The sequence below is a fragment of the Salminus brasiliensis genome, chromosome 13 (assembly GCF_030463535.1).
Source record: "Salminus brasiliensis chromosome 13, fSalBra1.hap2, whole genome shotgun sequence".
NCBI classification, from domain to species: Eukaryota; Metazoa; Chordata; class Actinopteri; order Characiformes; family Bryconidae; genus Salminus; species Salminus brasiliensis.
In genome coordinates, this window is record NC_132890.1 from 7716872 (window position 1) to 7735153 (window position 18282).

The window sequence follows — 18282 nt, forward strand, 5'->3', positions numbered from 1 at the left end:
CATAAAGCTCCCATAGTACAATAACATGACGAACTACAGTATTGTGCCATTATTGTATTCAGTTAAACCCATAAAAAGTAAATGATATATTTAATATTATTATTTATTTTCCATCAACTGAAATGTACTTTTTTCTGTAATTTGTCCACTAATCTTACTTTCTTATACTGTGCTATGGGCACAAGACATACTATGAAAAATAATTTTCATGCAGTTTAACTCAAAAAATGTGAAACTAGACTTCTACAATTACAGTTGTAACTACCCTGCTGAAAATCCAGCTTAAGACGGAAGCTGGAATTGGAAGCTCTAAGCTGGTCTTTGATGGTCAAGGTAGTTGAAAAGCTGGTCATCCAGGTGAAAACATACCCAGCATAGTGTTTCATTAAAGTTTGGTCAAGCTTGGACATGCTGATCGACCACTGTGATCATGCTGACCATGCTTGGTCATGACCATGTTGGTTGACTAGCATGAGCAGCAAGACCAAGGCCAAGGAATTTTGAAGATAATCATGGTTGGTGGTCTAGTTTGTTTTATGAGCATATTCAACGTAAAAAAATCTAAATCTATATAATTAAAAACTTTATGCATGGGGTATGTTTTTTGGTGGAGTTCAATGGTCATGCTGTTTGTTTAAAAGCTTTTATTTCATTGTAATTGCGAAACCTGATAAAGACCAAACCACATATTCTCATTGACTGTACCCAAAACATTCAGTGTGTCAGTAAAACTCTGGTTGGTCTGCAATTTCATGGTGGGTGCTTCTTTCCTGGTCACAGACAGCTGCTTCTTGTCTAAAAGGACACTGGCTTCTCATTGTTATTGTGGCTTGGCGTCGAGTGCGTCCACTAGTGGAGAATGCGGGCAGCACCTGTATGACTGGGGGCATGCAGCTTCTTCCGGTGTGAGCTGGCATATTTTTTATGGTTTTATTTTGTGTTGTTGACATTGACAAAATGTTGCATGTGTGGGTAAATGCATGTGTATCCTCCTGAAGTTGGCCCTTCAGAACAGAGGAAGAGGAAGCAGGCACATTTGATCTAATATATTAAAAACCAGCAGGCCAAATGGTTTGGCATGATGTTAGTCGGGCCTGATGGAGTGGCAGGAGACAGGGCCCCTGCCAAGGAAATTGGTCTTCCTCACTTAATACAGCTAATAAGAACTGGGCACTGTGCCAGGCTAGAACAGACCTTCCACAGTGATCTGTTCATTCACCATTGTAAAGCACGTTGATATTGTCACTGTAAGTCAAGGTCTGCCTATTATACAGCGAGCAGAGGAACCTTAAGTACCTCAGGCTCCACATCTAATGTCTATCCATGCACCCTGCTGGCACTGGTGTCTAGGAGCAACTACTCTGATGCTATGTGATGCAATGCTAAGTAAAAGCAATGGATGAGAGAAAGTGCTTCAACTTGTAGAACAGAATTTGGGTGAGCAGAACATGATGCCAAAAGCTAAATACGTATTATTTAAATTTCAAGTGGATTCAATTTTACATGGTGTTTCCAGTAGCTGCTGCACTTGTCACGTTATCCTAGCAACAGCAGTGTATTATGACTTCTAGGAAAATTACATTATTTATCAGTACAAGATGTGAAGGAAAAGTATTGGGACACCTGTTCATTCATTTTGTCTTTGAAATCAAAAGAGTTTCTCCTGCTTTTGTTGGAGTAACTGTCTCTACTGTCCTGGGAAGGGTTTCTGATAGACTCTGGAGGAGCATTGCTGAGAAGATTTGATTGCATTCAGAAACAAGAGCGTTAGTGAGGTCAGGATGTTGGTTGACCACCCTACCTCGTTCCCAAAAGGCGGTTTTGAATTAGTCCACGCTAGCTCAATGGATGGTGGGCTTTATACTCCTCAAGCCCATGCCTGGCATTAGGCATGTTGCCAATAGGTTCATTTTCAGGTCCTATTCTATTGGAAATACTTCTCTACAAGGACTATACAAGCTGAGCATTTGCACATCTGTGTTAGCAATGGGTGGAACTTAAGGTAGCTAATTGCACTCATTAGAAGGGGTGTCCACAAACATTTGGACATATGTATGTATCTTGACTGTTCAATTCAGTATACTTCTCTAATAAGTGGAGCTAGGGCTGCAAAACGTGTGTGAGTTAAAGGGAGTATACGGGTTTATGGTGGTGTGCCGAAACCTGGTCGTAGGACCTGTAAGGTAAATTGGTAGTTTGAAGGATGTTTGATTGAGAGGAGGATGAGAAGGAGCTTCGGGCATGTTCCTCCTCCCAAAATTCAGTCATTTCACAGCTTTTTGAAGATGTCAGACGTATTGGTGGACATCTTTGCTGGATGCTTCCTCCATCTTCCAATAATTCAGACTACGTCTTAAACCATTAAAAGTTAGGGTGATTTTGGTGGTCACTAAGATGCTTAAGCCTGCTTAATTGACATCTATCATATTTTGGTCGGGATTCTTTTAACAGCCTAATTTAAGTAAGGCCAGACTGGCCCAATACTGGAAGTGCATGGACATCTCTCATCGGTCTGTGTTCTCTGGATAATTGAAGGATGAGTACTGCTCAAGAGGCTAATTGCTGGTGGTACGAAAGTAGCACGCTCTATTTCTTTATTTTATTGAACCTAATGATGACTTTGGCAAGAGCGCAGCAGCGTCTGGCCGATCAACTGAAAGGATTGATGCAATTTGTCTGTGAAAACATCTTGGGAACATTTTGGAGACAAGATTACATTCTGAAAACAACTATTCAGGCTAATTTGAAAGCAGGCAGATTGAAGTTGAGGAAATGTGGAAATGTCCCCATCAGTGCTCCATCTCTGATCTCACTAGCAGCGCTTTTCTCATTTCCCTGAGTTTAAAGGGGTCTCGGAAAAGTGCAGATCTGTGGCATGTCCACATTTCTCTGCCGGTGGGATAATGTCCATGTGAAATTGAAGCTGCTAGGCTCTGAGAGAGAGACGACAGCATCGATCTCATTGGCTTTTCATAAAAATTGGGCTCAATTTTCTCTTCTTCATTAAAGTGTGTGTGGGGAGGGGGGAAGATATAGCTATATCCAGCCGAAGGCCGAGCTTGGAAAAACTATCACACCTCAATGAACCACAGCAGCATTCAGGGGGAGATTGGGGAGCGTGGCACTTTATTTGATTTTCTTTTTAGTAATATTAAAAAGACTTTAACCTATTTGAAGGAACATTGCATCTCTGTTAGTGATTGCACTTATCAAAGAGGTTAACTGAGAAGTACTCCATTTCTCATTTGGCTTGCAGAATTTTCGGCTGGCTGGTGTGAAAGTAATCATGTTTTAATTTAGCTCGATTCCCCGGTGTATCTTGGCTTACATGGCGGTTTTGAAAGAAAATAAACGGAGAGAAATAGAACGGCTCCGTGCTGCACGGACGTGCGGTCGGCGTAATTAGCGGTCTAGCAGCCACAGACATGCATGCTGCTCACAGACTGGAGGGGTCACTTGATGTGAACGTGGGTGGGACTGAGGCGGGATAACTTCATCAGCATTCAGAAGGTCTGCCATCGGACTCACCTGAGCACTATTTTGTTTGCTTATGCATCATCCATTATTCATCGAGTCAGGGCTTGTTCCTATGGAAATAATGCCGGTTCTTGCCAAGGTATATGGATGTGTATATTACATGTTGCATTGTACGGTTTTCCCAAGGTGCCAGTACAGCCATATGCTCACATAGTAGAGAGGCCTACGTGAGTGAAATTTCAACATGCTATAATGTTCCTGAGTATTCCAATATTTCATTATACTCTGGGTCTTCTCGGGAGTTCAGCAGATTAATATCCCTGACCCTGGCGGCCCAGTCCAACAGAGGTGTTCACCCGCTGACCGCCTCCATCTGCATAATTACAGAACAGGCCTTGGCCAGGAAAGGGAGAAAGGGAGTGGGACAGAGCATTTACATAAATCTGCATGTGTCATCTGTGCAATTAACCACTTGTGACACCGGCAACATGTCTCAAGCACCGCGGACACAAATCCCTGACTTTCTCAGAAGCTTTCAGCACGAGGCTAAAACATGCCCTTAGTGGAAGTGAGAGGTGAAGCGCTTTTCGGCTCATTCGACAGTCCATGTAAATCAATGTAGACTGTACCTACAAAGTGAGCCATTTGAGGATTTTTGTGTATACACACATACATATATATGTATGTATGTAAGATGATGGTCTGGGTGTGCGTGCGTTCTGCTGACAGGAGCGCATTCAGGGTAATGGAAGTGTGCGGTGGTCCCAGAGCAGCCCAGTAAAGCAGAACTGAGCCGTGTCTCCGCGTGTATGGATCGCTGGGCTCTGAGATGACAAAATGCCTCAGTGCTTCTCCCAATCAAACACACTGACATAAAAAGATTGAAGGAGAAAACTCCAGGCAAGATTTGCCATCTCACACCATTGGCAATGCAATTTTTTTCAGCAGGAAAAAAAGAAAGAAGAAAGAAGTGCTTCTGGTTGCGACTTTCACCAAATAACTTCTCGCTCTTGCTTCTACAGAGCGACGCCGTCATCCAAGGGAACGATTACGCCTTTTAAGTCCACATCTACTTCTACTGTAACTAAGCAGGCCAAAGGGTTCGGTGTAATTACAGCGTTTGGAATCACCACACAGATCAATAGCATGCCAACAGTCATGAACAACAACACACCCACATAAGAGCGAAACATGCAAATGATCTCCTCGCAGTTCTTTTTCAGCCCAATGGAGAGCCATTCTTCTCCGCTTTGTTGTGCAACCTGTTGACACGGCTGTCAGTTTTCTGAAAAAGAGAAAGGAATTCTGGCAGCAAAGCTAAAATCCCAGTGGGAACCCGATTCTGTGCCAGCAAGACATTACTGCAGATCCCAGAGGAGGCTGGAATGCACTCGGCAGGCATTACTGTGAATCTCAGAGGAGTTGCAGCCCACTGAGTTGTGACACTTTTGAGGCGAAGACTGTTCCAACACGGCGACCGTCTAGTGCGACTTCACACGCGGTGGCAGCCACTGAGCAAACTTGCGTGTGGTGATCAGGCAGATCATGCTTTGTATTCAACGCTGTGGAGTCTCTGAGGCTCATAATTAGCTTAAAAATAGACTAGGGGTGTCCTTGGTTGGCTCCAGTGCAAACCATTGTTTTAAGTCCACAGTCCTACACAGTGGCAGTCATTAAAGTCACTAAAGAAGCTGTCTATCAGCATGCCATTAACTTTAGCGTGGGTATCTGACCAATCTTTGCTAAGTGAAGTTCCAGATTTAAAAAAAAAAAAGACTTTGTTCCCATACTCACACCTAGAGGGCAATTCAGCATGGCCAGTTCACCAACCAACATAATACCTACTGGCCTGGACCATCAGGAAAAAAGGGTCTTAGTCTGTCACAAACACATACTTTTACCATCCAACATCCAATAAATCCCCTCTGTGCAATCTCAAAGGGACACCGTAGGGCTTAGGGACAGGGCATACAAATGTATCCATGGTGTAATTAGCAGTCTAGCAGCCGCAGTCTCAGAGGATGGCCGGAGGTTTTAGGGTGGCATTTAGGACAGGACTTAAATGTACCTTCAAAGGTACAACCTGGTCCTTAAGGTCTAATTATGGGTTCGCTTTTCCAGTAGAAAGGTGCAAATTGGCACCTTTTCTTATCTAAACCTTTTTAATTTGAAAAATAAAATGAAAAGCCTGGAGTCAAAGTTGGGATTGATGGAGTCTGCCCAAACCTAAGACAAATAATTGAAGTGGTACAATTATGTTCCCAAAGTAAAGGTGCTGAAGATGTGCGTACCCTCGAGGGTATCACCCCAATAGACAGCTCTTCAGTGAGTGATAACTCAAAGGTGCACAACTTTTGTACAAAGTTCAAACTCCTGTACAAAGTTGGCATCTTTTTGTTGTAAATATTGTCATATTTCATGTAGTTATTCCTGTTCGGCGTGACCTGAGACACTGTATTGGCTACAAGTGTCCTGACGCTCACTACAGTTCTAATTAAATCTGTACTTACAAATGACAAGATACTGGAGCTGTGCATTGGCAATAACTGGGTGATGCGATACGTATCACAATACAGGGGTTTCACTTAAATATATTGTGATATATTACAATACTGTAAGTAAGATGATATATTGTGATTTTTTTGCATGTTATTAACTATTAATTAAAAATCAATATTGTATTTTTAGGAATTGCAAAACGTAATATCACAATACTGATATATCAATATTTACACCTACAGATAATGAGGACAGCTAAGAGGATCATCAGAGTCTCTCTCCTCTCCGTCATGAACATTTACACTGCCCACTGCATCCGCTAAGCAACCAGCATTGTGGATGACTCCACCCACCCTTCACACAGACTGTTCCCCCTCCTGCCATCAGAAAGAAGGTACCGCAGCATCCGGTCCAACACGACCAGACTCTGCAATAGCTTCTTCCCCCAAGCCATCAGACTTCTCAACTCCAGAGACTGAACTGATGTTTTTTTGCTGTTCCATGCACACATACACACTCTCTCTCTCTCAGACTCTCTCTCTTTCTCTCTCTCTCTCTCTCTCTCTCTCTCTCTCTCTCTCTCTCTCACCAACCATTTACCCCATACAATATTGGAAGCATTTTGCACTAATAACTTTACTACCTCACTGGACTCAATATTTATTACACACTGTATAATTTGCACACTACCCCCAATTATTTATTATTCTCTGTCTGTACTGTGTTGTGTTGTCTGTCTGCACTTGTACTGTGTTGCACTTGTGTTTTGTATGCACTGTGTCTATGTTACACCATGGTCCTGGAGGAACGTTGTTTCGTTTCACTGTGTACTCTGTATGTAGTTGAAATGACAATAAAACCCACTTGACTTGACTTGACTTGAGATACACTGGCTTGGTTTATCCATTAATACCTGATTACCTGTCAAACCTTATTAGTTCATAAGGTGTATATATAATTATGAACTATATTATATTATTCTTATTAATATTTTTCATATTATTTACACTTATTTTTAATTGTATTATTTAAATACTACTGCCTATCACTTTGTGCATGTAAGCAGTCCAGGTTTTGTTGTTATTTAGCTCCAACAAAAGGTAAAAAAGGTAAAGGTGCACATATTTGTCACTGTACAGCGAAATGTGTCCTCTGCATTTAACCCATCTGGTAGTGAACACACACTCACTCACACACACGTGTTAGGGGCAGTGAGTACACACACACACACCCAGGGCAGTGGGCAGCCAACTCCAGCGCTTGGGGAGCAGAGAGGGTAAAGGGCCTTGCTCAAGGGCCCAACAGTGGCAGCTTGCCGAGCCCGGGAATCGAACCCACAATCCTATTATTGATATCCCGGTGCTCTAACCGCTGAGCCACCACTGCCACTGCCCAAGCAGTAAATCTGAAGTCTGTACATAATATATAGCTGTGAAAACTCACACACTGTTTGAATAATTAACATGAATTGCTCCTTTTAATGCTATTACTTTAAATATGTAGCGTGAGTGTGTGGTAACAGCGAGTGATGCTCATGAAGAATGTGTTAATTAATAAGCTGAAGTGGCACCTTTCTTGTCACTGGGATAGTACCATGGAGAGTATATCTTTAGTTAGGGGAGTTTCTGTACATTCTGTGTGACTCTTCATTTTCTCATTTATCTATATAAAACAGTCAGTTGATTAAAATGTACAAATATGCAAATATTCTCATGGGAAAGTGAATGTAGTGAATCTTTAAGGTAGACTGTTGGACCTTATGGACTATGCCATAGAGGACATTTCTATGGTGTGGCGCAACAGATAACACCACTACCTGCCAGTGAACTACCATACCACGTGGGAGACTGGGGTTCGATTACCAGTCTGGGTGACTATGCTGTGCTACACCAATAAGAGTCCTTGGGCAAGACTCCGAACACTACACTGGCCTCTGTAATATGAGTACCCTTGTAAGTCGCTCTGGATAAGAGCGTCAGCTAAATGCCATAAATGTAATGTATGTTCTATGTTTGTACATGTGCAGTATAGAAAGACATTTAAATATGTGCAATTTCTTATCCTAAAAAGCTACTTTTATGGAGATAAAAATGGGGAATACTTGTACACCCACACATTAAAGCAATTATGTAATCTGCGCATCCTATGGCAGCAGTGCAATATATAAAAGTATGCAGATATTAGCCAGTAGCTTGGGTTACAACGTCAGAATCCCACATCAGGCTCCCTTTCTGTCAGCCAAGAACAGAAAGCTGAGGCTGCAATAAGCACAGGCTCACCAAAACTGTACAGCCTGGTCCTATGAACCTCAATTATGGCACACATATTGTGTTGCACCAACAACATGAATCCAGTTTCAATTATTTTATTATTTTATTACTGTTATTTTATTACTATTATTATTATTATTATTATTATTTGACAGAAGGCCAGTCTCTGTTTACATGTTAAAAATGCAGCGGGATGCAAATCACTTGAGGGTCATCACATTCAGCTGAACCTTCAGCAGGCATGCTGGTGCCATCCATTAGTTACCCTCAGGCCCTCAGGAGTTCATTGGCCAGGTCAAGCCAGAGGATCACTCTGCACCCCAATCTCCTGTCTCCTTCCTATCTTCTGGGGCCTTGTGTCAACGTTCCAGGCTGACGAAGGTGGTGTAATGGTGTGGGGAATGTTTTCTTGGCACACTATGGGCCTGGTAATGCTAATCAACCACTCAGCCTATTTGAGTATTGTTACTGATCATATGCACCCCTTCATGTCCACAGTTTATCCATTTAACCTTAACGGCTAATGCCAGCATGCTGCTGCACCAAAGCACAAGGCTAAGTCTTCTCAAACTGGTTTCATGAGCAAGACAGTTCATGAGTTCAGTGTTCTTCAGCGGCCTTCCCAGTCAGAATCCAATAGAAGATTCATTGGGATGTGGTAGACTGTGGTAGAGCTTCACAGCATAGTTCTCCTGAACTGTGTGATGCAATCGTGTCGCAATCTGGTGGATTCTATGCCATTAAGATTTGAGGCTTAGATTTGAGTTTTAAGAGCAAAAGGCCTGGGTAGGAGGCCGTACCCAGTATTTCCATAGAGTTCCTAATAAAGTGCTTGTTGAGTGTATGTTTCCAATAATGAAAATACTGGCCTAGGACTCCAATATTTGGAATATACTCAATATAAATAACTCAGACTGAATCAGGGAGCAAAAATACTTAATGGTGACATCCCCAGTCGTACAGAAGTATAGTGTTGTCAAAGAGCGTGTGAGTCATTCACAGGCAGAATGAACCGAGCAGGTGTGATCTACCCCATGCCAGGCAGAATGAGGCGTGTGTTTCTCAGGGGACTTTGTCAAAGAGCAGGAAGTTTCATCCTTGTGGCTGCTGTTACCCTCAGCAGACGCTGGATGAGAGACGCCACGGAAGCTTTTGTAAACATCACGCAAATCAAGGGGAATAATTTATGAGCGCTCCAATATTTTGTTGTTTTGTTTGGACACTGTGGCTTTTATTTCCTGGGTTTTTTTATCAAAAGGAGGGGGGAAAAAACGTAAATGTATGCATGAATGATAATGAGAGATTCAGGCTGAAGAACAGGCAACCGTGGTATGTGGGACTGATCCAGAGCGGTAATCACCCTTTACCATTCTCTAATGGACTTCGTAACTGACTGTGAGCAAACAGGCGTCTACCTTTTAGAAGAGGTTGATCTTTGAGGAAGCCTCCATCGTACTCCACCTGGTACTGCTTCACTTGAAAGCCTGGTGAGCATGCTACCTCCTCCGTCTCCTCCTGGGCTCCAGTGCACACAATCTGAGAAAGAGGAAACAAAATGAATACCATGCTTTTCTAACATATGTTCTAAAAAATGAAAAATGTTACAAAGAGTTCTTTGGATACAAAACACATGTCAGGTGTTAACATACCCCTTTCAGCAGAGGGAAACTGGTTAATTCTTAAAATTTTATATTACAATAAGCAAGATAATTAATTTACATTATTGCTTAAAGCAGCAATATGCGTTTTTACCTTAAAATAACATTATGTTGATGCTCCACTGACCTGTAATAAGGATATTAGTGCTGCTATTACTGTTATTTTGTGCTCGGCACACTACTAACTGCACTATGTAATTTTGATGACCAACCTGAGTCATATTTGTGTTAAATCCTTTATAATTAATGTACCGCCTTAGGCTGCATGCTTCATCCATGTTCAATGACAGTTCTGTATCTCTCAGCTTGTAAAATGCACATGAAAAGCATGTCCTTTAGTGGTGGCTTAAGGCGCTTTAACCCTTTAGAACCAAATCCAAATCCTGTGTGAGTATATGTTAACATTATTGTTTTTTAGATATTTTTGGCATACAGCAACACATACTACATACTGCCTGAAACCCTAACCCCAACCCAGCCTCTCTAGTTTCATATAGAATTTGAAGTTTGCTGGATATTCTCATCAATATGTTGGCATCCCAACATCTGCTGTAGTGCTATAGTGCTGTAGTGCTGTAGTGTACAGCATAGCCTTCCCTGTGGCCGACTGAGGTTCAGTCTCTAAGCCAAATAGATGTTTGTAATAGTGATCTTTAAGTGTGAAGAACCTTTTAAAGGTCTGAAGAGTTTTTACCAATCTAAAGATTCTTCACACTCACTATCTCCACTGAACACATGGTCCTTTAGGGAACCTACATTGGTTCTTCTATGGTATCGTAACATGATTCAAATGTAAGCCGCCCCGAATAAGAGCATCAACCAAATGTTCCAAGAACATCTCTAAAAGTAGTCATCATGCCCACAGTCTGAATGTTCAGAAACTATTGCAATGCATCTGAAAACAGCAGCCAAACTGAGTCAACGCTGTGGAGCTCTGAGCTCTGAAGCACTTAGTTCAGTACGTTTCTTTCTCTTAAAGTGTAGGTGCCGGCATCTACAGCACCAGGGGGTCTGCATGAAGGGCTTTAGATCAGTCGGGCCGCATGACTCGATGGTCCTCCTGACTTGAGCGGTGAGTCATAAGAAGATAAACACACTACTCCTAGAAAACTTTTCCTAAAATCTCTCTGCGATTTGTGCGATTTATTGCCTGAGTGCTTTTCAGCACTGACCTGAATAAAGAAGTTGTTCTTTCTGTTCAAGGTGGGCTAACAGTAAAAAGCTTTCCCAATATAATTATATAAGAGCCAGGCTGACCTTTGGTGAGTCGCTGTAATTAAACTGATTTGCCATGGTCATTTTCTCCGCTTCTCAAAATGAGAGAATGCAGTTTTTGCAGGAAGTGAAAACACAGGGTTTCTCTCTGGATCAATTATACCAATTTGCAGTTGTCTTCCCCTCAGCAAAGTGGAGCTGGTCTCCATTAAAAATTAAAGGTAATCATCTAGCTTTTAAAAGCCAGTGGATAAAAGCTAGGGCTTTCTGGCCAATGTCAACGGGATATAAGTTGGAGTTCGAGAGACGGTTGCTGGCTTTGTAAGAGCCCTCCAGACATGGCAAACATATCAGTCCATCTTACTGTCACTCTCTCTTTTGCTTCTGGTGCCATTATTACTCCTTCACACCTGTTTTTGTCCTCCATCAATCACCATTTCAGCCAGGGGGAAGCACAGATTCACTTTGACAATGACACAAGCACTGCAGAACACGTGACCTTGTCTTACCATCAACTTCGCCATACAACCACAGCTTTCGACTTCCACGCTCCTATTTTTGCTCCTATTGAGAACTACTTCTAAAGAGACTATTTCTACGAAATACTGTTTTTAACCAATCTGAAGAACCCAGTTGCAATGCATGGTTCTCTTCACTCAAGAAGCCTTTGTTTAAGAGCATGCCATGATCAGAATTAGAGAACATTTCTACCACCATATACACAATATGTCCAAATATTTGTGGACACCATTTCTAATAAATGCATTCAGTGATAGATGTGCACACACACACACACACACACACACACACACAGATGTCAAAAAGCATTACCAATAGAATAGCACTCTCTAGAGCAGATAAACATGAACCCATCAGGACCATGCCACCCAATGCCAGGCCTGGGCTAGAGGGCTATAAAGCCCCCCAGCACTGAACTGTGAAAGCAGAGGAACTGTGCTCTCTGAAATGATGGTGAATGCTCCATCCACTACTTTTGAGATGGGGTGGTGATCATCCAACATCCTGACCTCACTAATGTACTTGTCATTGAATGCAAACAAATTCTCACAGCAATGCAAACTTCAGAATCTAGTAGAAAGCCTTTCCTGGACAGTAGAGACAGATACTCCAACAAAAGCAGGATCCACTTCTTTTAATACCCCTGATTTCTAAAGTAACAGTGAAATATCAGAGGGTGAAAAAAATAGTAATAAATAAATCATAAGTAATTATAAGAAAAATAAGAATGATCAATACCAACTAAGAGGACCCTAGTGAGCTGCAGTTCTTCTGCAGTTCTTCTGCAGCTCACTGGAGTCCTTTTAGTTGGTTTTGAACCAAACATTCAAGGCAATTAAGAGATCAGTCCAGCCTGTCAAAGTGCTGGTTTGATTTGGAGAAAATGCTGAGTGGAGCCACAGAAGAGCAAGTGAAGCTGGTTAGTGTTTGTGTGGGCAGCCAGCTGCCAGGCTGCATGCACATTACCAGCACGCTCACACGCAGCTGCTGTGCCTCACTCTCAATTAGAAGAAGCATATGGGAGTGAGTGAGTGAGTGAGCGAGAGTGAAAAGAGAGAGAGAGAGATGTTGGGGAGGACAGGGACCGGACAGCCTTAAGGACACCCGGTCCAAAATTAGAATGAGGCAAAAATAGGCCAGAAATTCTCCAACTAAGTGAGTGTTTATAGTGCAGCTGTCAGTTTAGCCTTGTCACTCATGGATATAATTTGCTGTCTGTTTACCCTCACCCTGATATTTATATATTAATAATTCTATCCTATTCAAATGTAATTACAAAATTATACAATTCAGTACCCAGCCAACATGCTCATGTGTGGCTCACAGAGGTGGAACGTGGGCTAGGTGGGTTCCAGGTAGATTGGTACATGTGCTGTTACTGGGCCCCAACCTAATCTCACATGGCAGTTCCACACCTCCTACCTCCTAATTTCCTAATTTTACTTTCTTAACTACCCACCTTATTAGCTCTATAGTAGTTCCCGAATAATCCCGAACAGTAGCTACCGAGCTGCATTTGGCTGGGGCCGAGCTCTCTGACAGACAGAAATAAGTCTCATTATTAAAAACCTCAATCAATATTTGTACCTGGTTGAGGTCTTGACTGGGAAAAATAGTCATGAGCTTGTCTCAGACACACATTGTACCGGCATGGGGTAAATAAGTCTGCATGGCAGTGAAATCTATTAAATCAGCACAGTAAAAACATTCTGACCATTCTCACAGAAAAGAGAGATGTCAGAGGGGATATTATCATCATCATGCATCTGCACAAATAATCTCTCAAGACAGCAGTACAATGCTAGCATTCAGACAATGTTGTTCCATGGGAGTTAGAGTCTGAATGCTTGGAGAAGTGTGGTGACACTGCTGTCCTTGGCTGGAAAGCACAGAATGGGTGGTGCATTAGGCCATATGTGCAGAACTGGGTGGTCGTCAAGTGCCCGTAGATGAACTACAACCTTTTATTTACGAATAGACCTATGAAGTTATAGATATGCCCAACTATTTATTTTCCAGTAATGGATCCAGTAACATTTGGGGTAAAAATTAAAGATGTCACTATCCGATTTTGCCCCAGATCCGACTCTCTTAATGCTGAGTTTTAGCTGATACAGATCTGATCCGTTGATCTGGACTGAGTAATATAGTTTAGCAGAGACTTTTCTTAAAATTACTGTTTTATAGTGTGTTTAATATCTTATAACCCAGTCTGACTCCCTCTCTCCCTGACCAATCAGCTCCCAGCTCCTTTACAACACTGCAGTGTAATCACTTCATGTGTGTGTGTGTATGTGTGTGTAGTGGTACACACTCTGGACTGATATCTGTGGTTGTTGGTCTACTGATGTAAAATAAGTGGTTAATAGTGGGTGAATGTGCTGTGATTGGAGTTACTATAGAGTGTGTGTGTGTGTGTGTGTGTTAGCATTAGCGTTAGCCTCCACTCGGTTCTGAATGCGCTCTTCAGTGCTGGTTTAAAAACAAAGAAAGGCTCAGGGAATGAATTGGGATTAAAATAGCTGATAACCGATCCATTAAAATATGCATGGATCGGCCTGAACCCCAATCCACTGGATCGGATTGGGATATACTTTGTAAAAATCCCTCCAAAACAGGGCAATTGAAAATGCATGTTTGAAAACCATCACTTAAATATGAGCAGGATGGCAACTACAGAATGCAGTCACGGCTTCAGAGGCCTACGGCTCACTCTTCTCTCCAGTCTGGTTCATTTACTGACTGTCAGTCTTTCTATATTCGTCCCTCATTTCAGCCTTGACATGAAAGTAACAGGATTTACATTGACATCAATAAGGAACAGTAAACATTAAAGAACACACGACCAATTAAGAAGAAGAAGAAGAAAAAAAACAAAAGGCAAAGATAAAACCCCACTGAAATGAATTTACTCAGAGATGAAAAACATCTTCATCTATAAAACCTCTAAAGTAAAGTCCACCACATCTTTCATGTAGACATCAGTCATCACCCTGTTTAAACATAAGCAGCAGCATTTATGTGGAACGTGACAGAGACTGAGAGAGAGAGAGAGAGAGAGAGAGAGAGAGAGAGAAAGGAAATAGAAATACAGAGAGAGAGGTATAGAGGGGAGAGGAATAGAGAGAGGCAGAGACACAGGTAGAGAGAATGAAAGAGAGAGAGAGAGAGAGAGAGAGAGAGAGAGAGAGAGAGGGGGGGGGTTAGTAGTAGTAGAGAGAGGAAGAATAATTCAGAGAGGGATAGAGGGACAGGGAGATAAAGAGGAACTAAGAGCGAGACAGAGAAAGAGGCAGAGAGATACAGATAGAGAAGAGGAGGTAGAGGAGAGAGACCAAATCAGAGAGAGGGTGTAGGAGAGAAAGAGAGAGAGTGGAAGATGTAGAAAGAGAGATGTAGAGACAGACAGAGAGAGGGGGAGAGAGAGAGAGAGAGAGAGAGAGAGAGAGAGAGAGCGTGAGAGGGAAAGTGAGAAAAGGATGCAGAGGGAGAGGTAGGTAGAGACAGAGAAAGAGAAAGAGAGAGAGTGGAAGATGTAGAAAGAGAGATGTAGAGACAGAGAGAGAGAGAGAGAGAGAGAGAGAGAGAGAGAGAGAGAGAGAGAGAGAACGTGAGAGGGAAAGTGAGAAAAGGATGCAGAGGGAGAGGTAGGTAGAGACAGAGAAAGAGTTAGAGAGACAGGGACAAAGCAAATAAGAAAAGTATCAGGGACACGCACCGAGAAGAACAGTGTAAAAGTGAATGAGGAAAATGTGTGTGTGTTTGTGTGTGCTTATGCAAGCCCTGAGAGATGTGTGTCCTTGTTTGAAGTGCCAGAAGAAAGGTGAGCACATGGGCATTATGAAGGCGTGCCTTCATCTCTGCTGCGAGGCTGCTCACGGGGAGAACAACAACCAGAGAGGGAACCACCTGCTGTCAGCCTCGCTCGCCCCTCTCACACACTGCCCCTCCTTTCCCAGAGGAACACTCGCTTACATCCTCCTCCTCTTCCTCCTACCTTTGCTGACCTGCAGATAGTAATTAATTTATTTGCAAGTCGGTCATCGTATCGTTTCCCCCTGGACGCAGCTGTGGTGACTTCATTAGTTTGTAATAATTTCACTCAGCATGAGAGCTACATTAAACACAACCAGGGAGGGGGAGGGGTGGTTTGTGGATGCCGATAAAGACTGATTGAGAGGCCAGGGGTGAGAAAATGGCAAAATGCCCCCTGTTGCCCCACAGTGATACATTTAAATATACTTTTACAAGCTATAATGAGCTGCCCTTGTTGACTCAGGCGAAGCTTTACTGCTGGGAGTAAGGGATGAAAAAGAAGAGAGCGAGATGCTGAAGCACAGGGGACATGATGAAATAGATAGAAGGAGCAGGAGAAACGATATATCACAGTGAGAGAGAAAAATAAGCTGGCCAAGTGAGAGCCGGGAGGGTGGGGGGTGGGGGGGGGGTGGCGTTGTTGGGGGAGTGGGAACAGTACACTCTTGAAAATAAAAGTTCCTGGCTCGGTTGTGAGATTCTCGGGGAAAGCTTTAATTAGTATAGCTTTACTTTATGTGGAAGGTCTTTAAACTTTAAAGAGCCAAGTCGCATTTACACATTTTTCTTTAAAGGGTCAGTATGCAACCTCTTTTCTGTGCTTCACCCCCCCCCCCCCCCGCCCCCCGAGGCCCACTTATGATGTTTATGTGAATCATAATTATTTTTAAGATTTTGCCCAAGTTACCCTAAGACCACCTGGATTGTCCATAATGCTTCTGGGAAATTAGCTCAATACACAAATTAGACAAAAGTGCACAAATGCACAACCCTAGCAAAGCTTGGTGGGAAAGAGAACACTGCACGCAAGCACCAAAACCCCATCCCCAACTGTGAAGCATGGTGGAGCAACCATTATGGTCTGGGCATGGTTCCTATTGAAGAAGCGTTTGCAGTCAATGACCTTGAGCTAAAGAGACTTTTTACATCAGGTAATGCAACAAGACAATGACCCAAAGCGCAAAAGTAAATCAATCAACGCCTGTGCACAAAATATTGGTGAACTAAAATATACATGGAGCTCTTCCCCAAAATTATTTTTCAACATTGCACAAATGTCATTTGCAGCTACAGGGATCACCAAGGGTTCACTTACTTTTTCTAGCCTGCACTGCGAATGTTTACTCAATGTGTTCAATAAAAGTAATAAGTGTGGCTTAGACCACTTTTTATTAGTGATCAATGCAGAAATCCAGATCTTTTACAGGGTTCACTTACTTCACTTTTTCTTAAAAATTGTATGCAAATGCTCTCTGCTTTGATTGGCTGTCTTGTGAAGTGTCTCATTCAAAAGCAGTCTGGACTTAAACAACCTTATTAACTACTATATCATGTGCTGCCACTATGACCCAAGGGTTGCTGGTTCAAATCCCAGGCCATGCTACATTTTGACATTTTGGAGGGAAAATGACAAGCAGTGCTCAATTTAGACATTTAGGGGTGTAGTCTCTTAGGGGTGTACTCACTTTCGTTGCCGGTGGTTTAGACATTAATGGCTGTATATTGAGTTATTTTGAGGGAAGAATAAATTTACACTGGTATATAACCTGCACACAGACTACTTTTCATTGTGTCAAAGTGTTGTTTTGTCAGTGTTGTCCCGTGAAAAGATATACTTAAATACCTGCAGAAATGTGAGGGGTGTACTCACTTTTGTGATCCACTGTATCTGCCATCAGTAATCAAAACCAGAGAGAGCATAATTGGCCTTGCTTTCTTCAGGTGGGTACATGTCTCTCTCTCTCTCTCTCTCCCTCTCTCCACATCTCTGCAGTTTGATGCTGACCAGGGGCATTAGATGTGATAGGAGGAAAGTACTAACAAATGGGTTGAGTAATTTGCTATCTGAAAAATGTATTAAAATGAATAATTTTAATAATGCTGTGTCCACACATGCACTGTATAGACTGGGGATGGTCCATTGAGGTGTGTTTACATACTAAATCAAATTCTTTATTTAAAAAATTGTGTGATACGGTATGGGCCTGTTAAAAAATCTACTTAAGGGCTCTTCATGGACGTAAAACTGGTTCTTCGGTGGCATCGCTCCAATGAGCCCCTGTTGGCACCTTTATTTTTAAGAGTGTAGAAGCAAGGACAAAAGCAAGAGGAAAAAAGAAGGACAGCAAGTATGACGGAGAGTCAGCGCTTTGGCAGCGAGCTTTACGAGGCTCAATCGAGAGATAAAGCCAGGTTATGAGCTCTAGCACTGCCCGCTAAGAGAGTGGGAGCTTTTTGCCTTTGTCTGGCTGAGGGGAAGCAGAGTTCATACTCATCTGCTGTCTGCACCTATAAAGTCGTCCATAAGCCCTAAGCGACATCCTGACATATTAATGATCTAAATGCAGACTGAATATTATGGCTGGATTAAAATGGGGCCTGTCCATACTGCTGACGGAACACACCCTTTCATTTGTTCTGGAAGAGGCTCTTCCATGACTGTCAGCGTGATTCATGCACACCCCTACACTACTGGTTGTTAGGAATTCTGTGTGCAGTGATAGCTGGATTTGAAGTCTCCTGGTATGGGCTGGGATCTGAAGAGCTGGGGGCTCAGCGCAACAGTAATTCCTCTTTTATTTCTCCCCACTGAAACTAAGGAATCAACA

General features: G+C 42.5%; 1 protein-coding gene across 1 annotated transcript in view; it reads right to left on the reverse strand.

The window, feature by feature from the left end:
• The window catches only part of cdh13 (cadherin 13, H-cadherin (heart)), a 487795-nt gene that overhangs the window by 345628 nt on the left and 123885 nt on the right, over window positions 1-18282 (reverse strand). The window contains exon 2 of the mRNA XM_072694879.1: window positions 9662-9782. Within this exon, the coding sequence (XP_072550980.1) occupies window positions 9662-9782 (121 nt within the window). The remainder of the gene's footprint in view (window positions 1-9661; window positions 9783-18282) is intronic.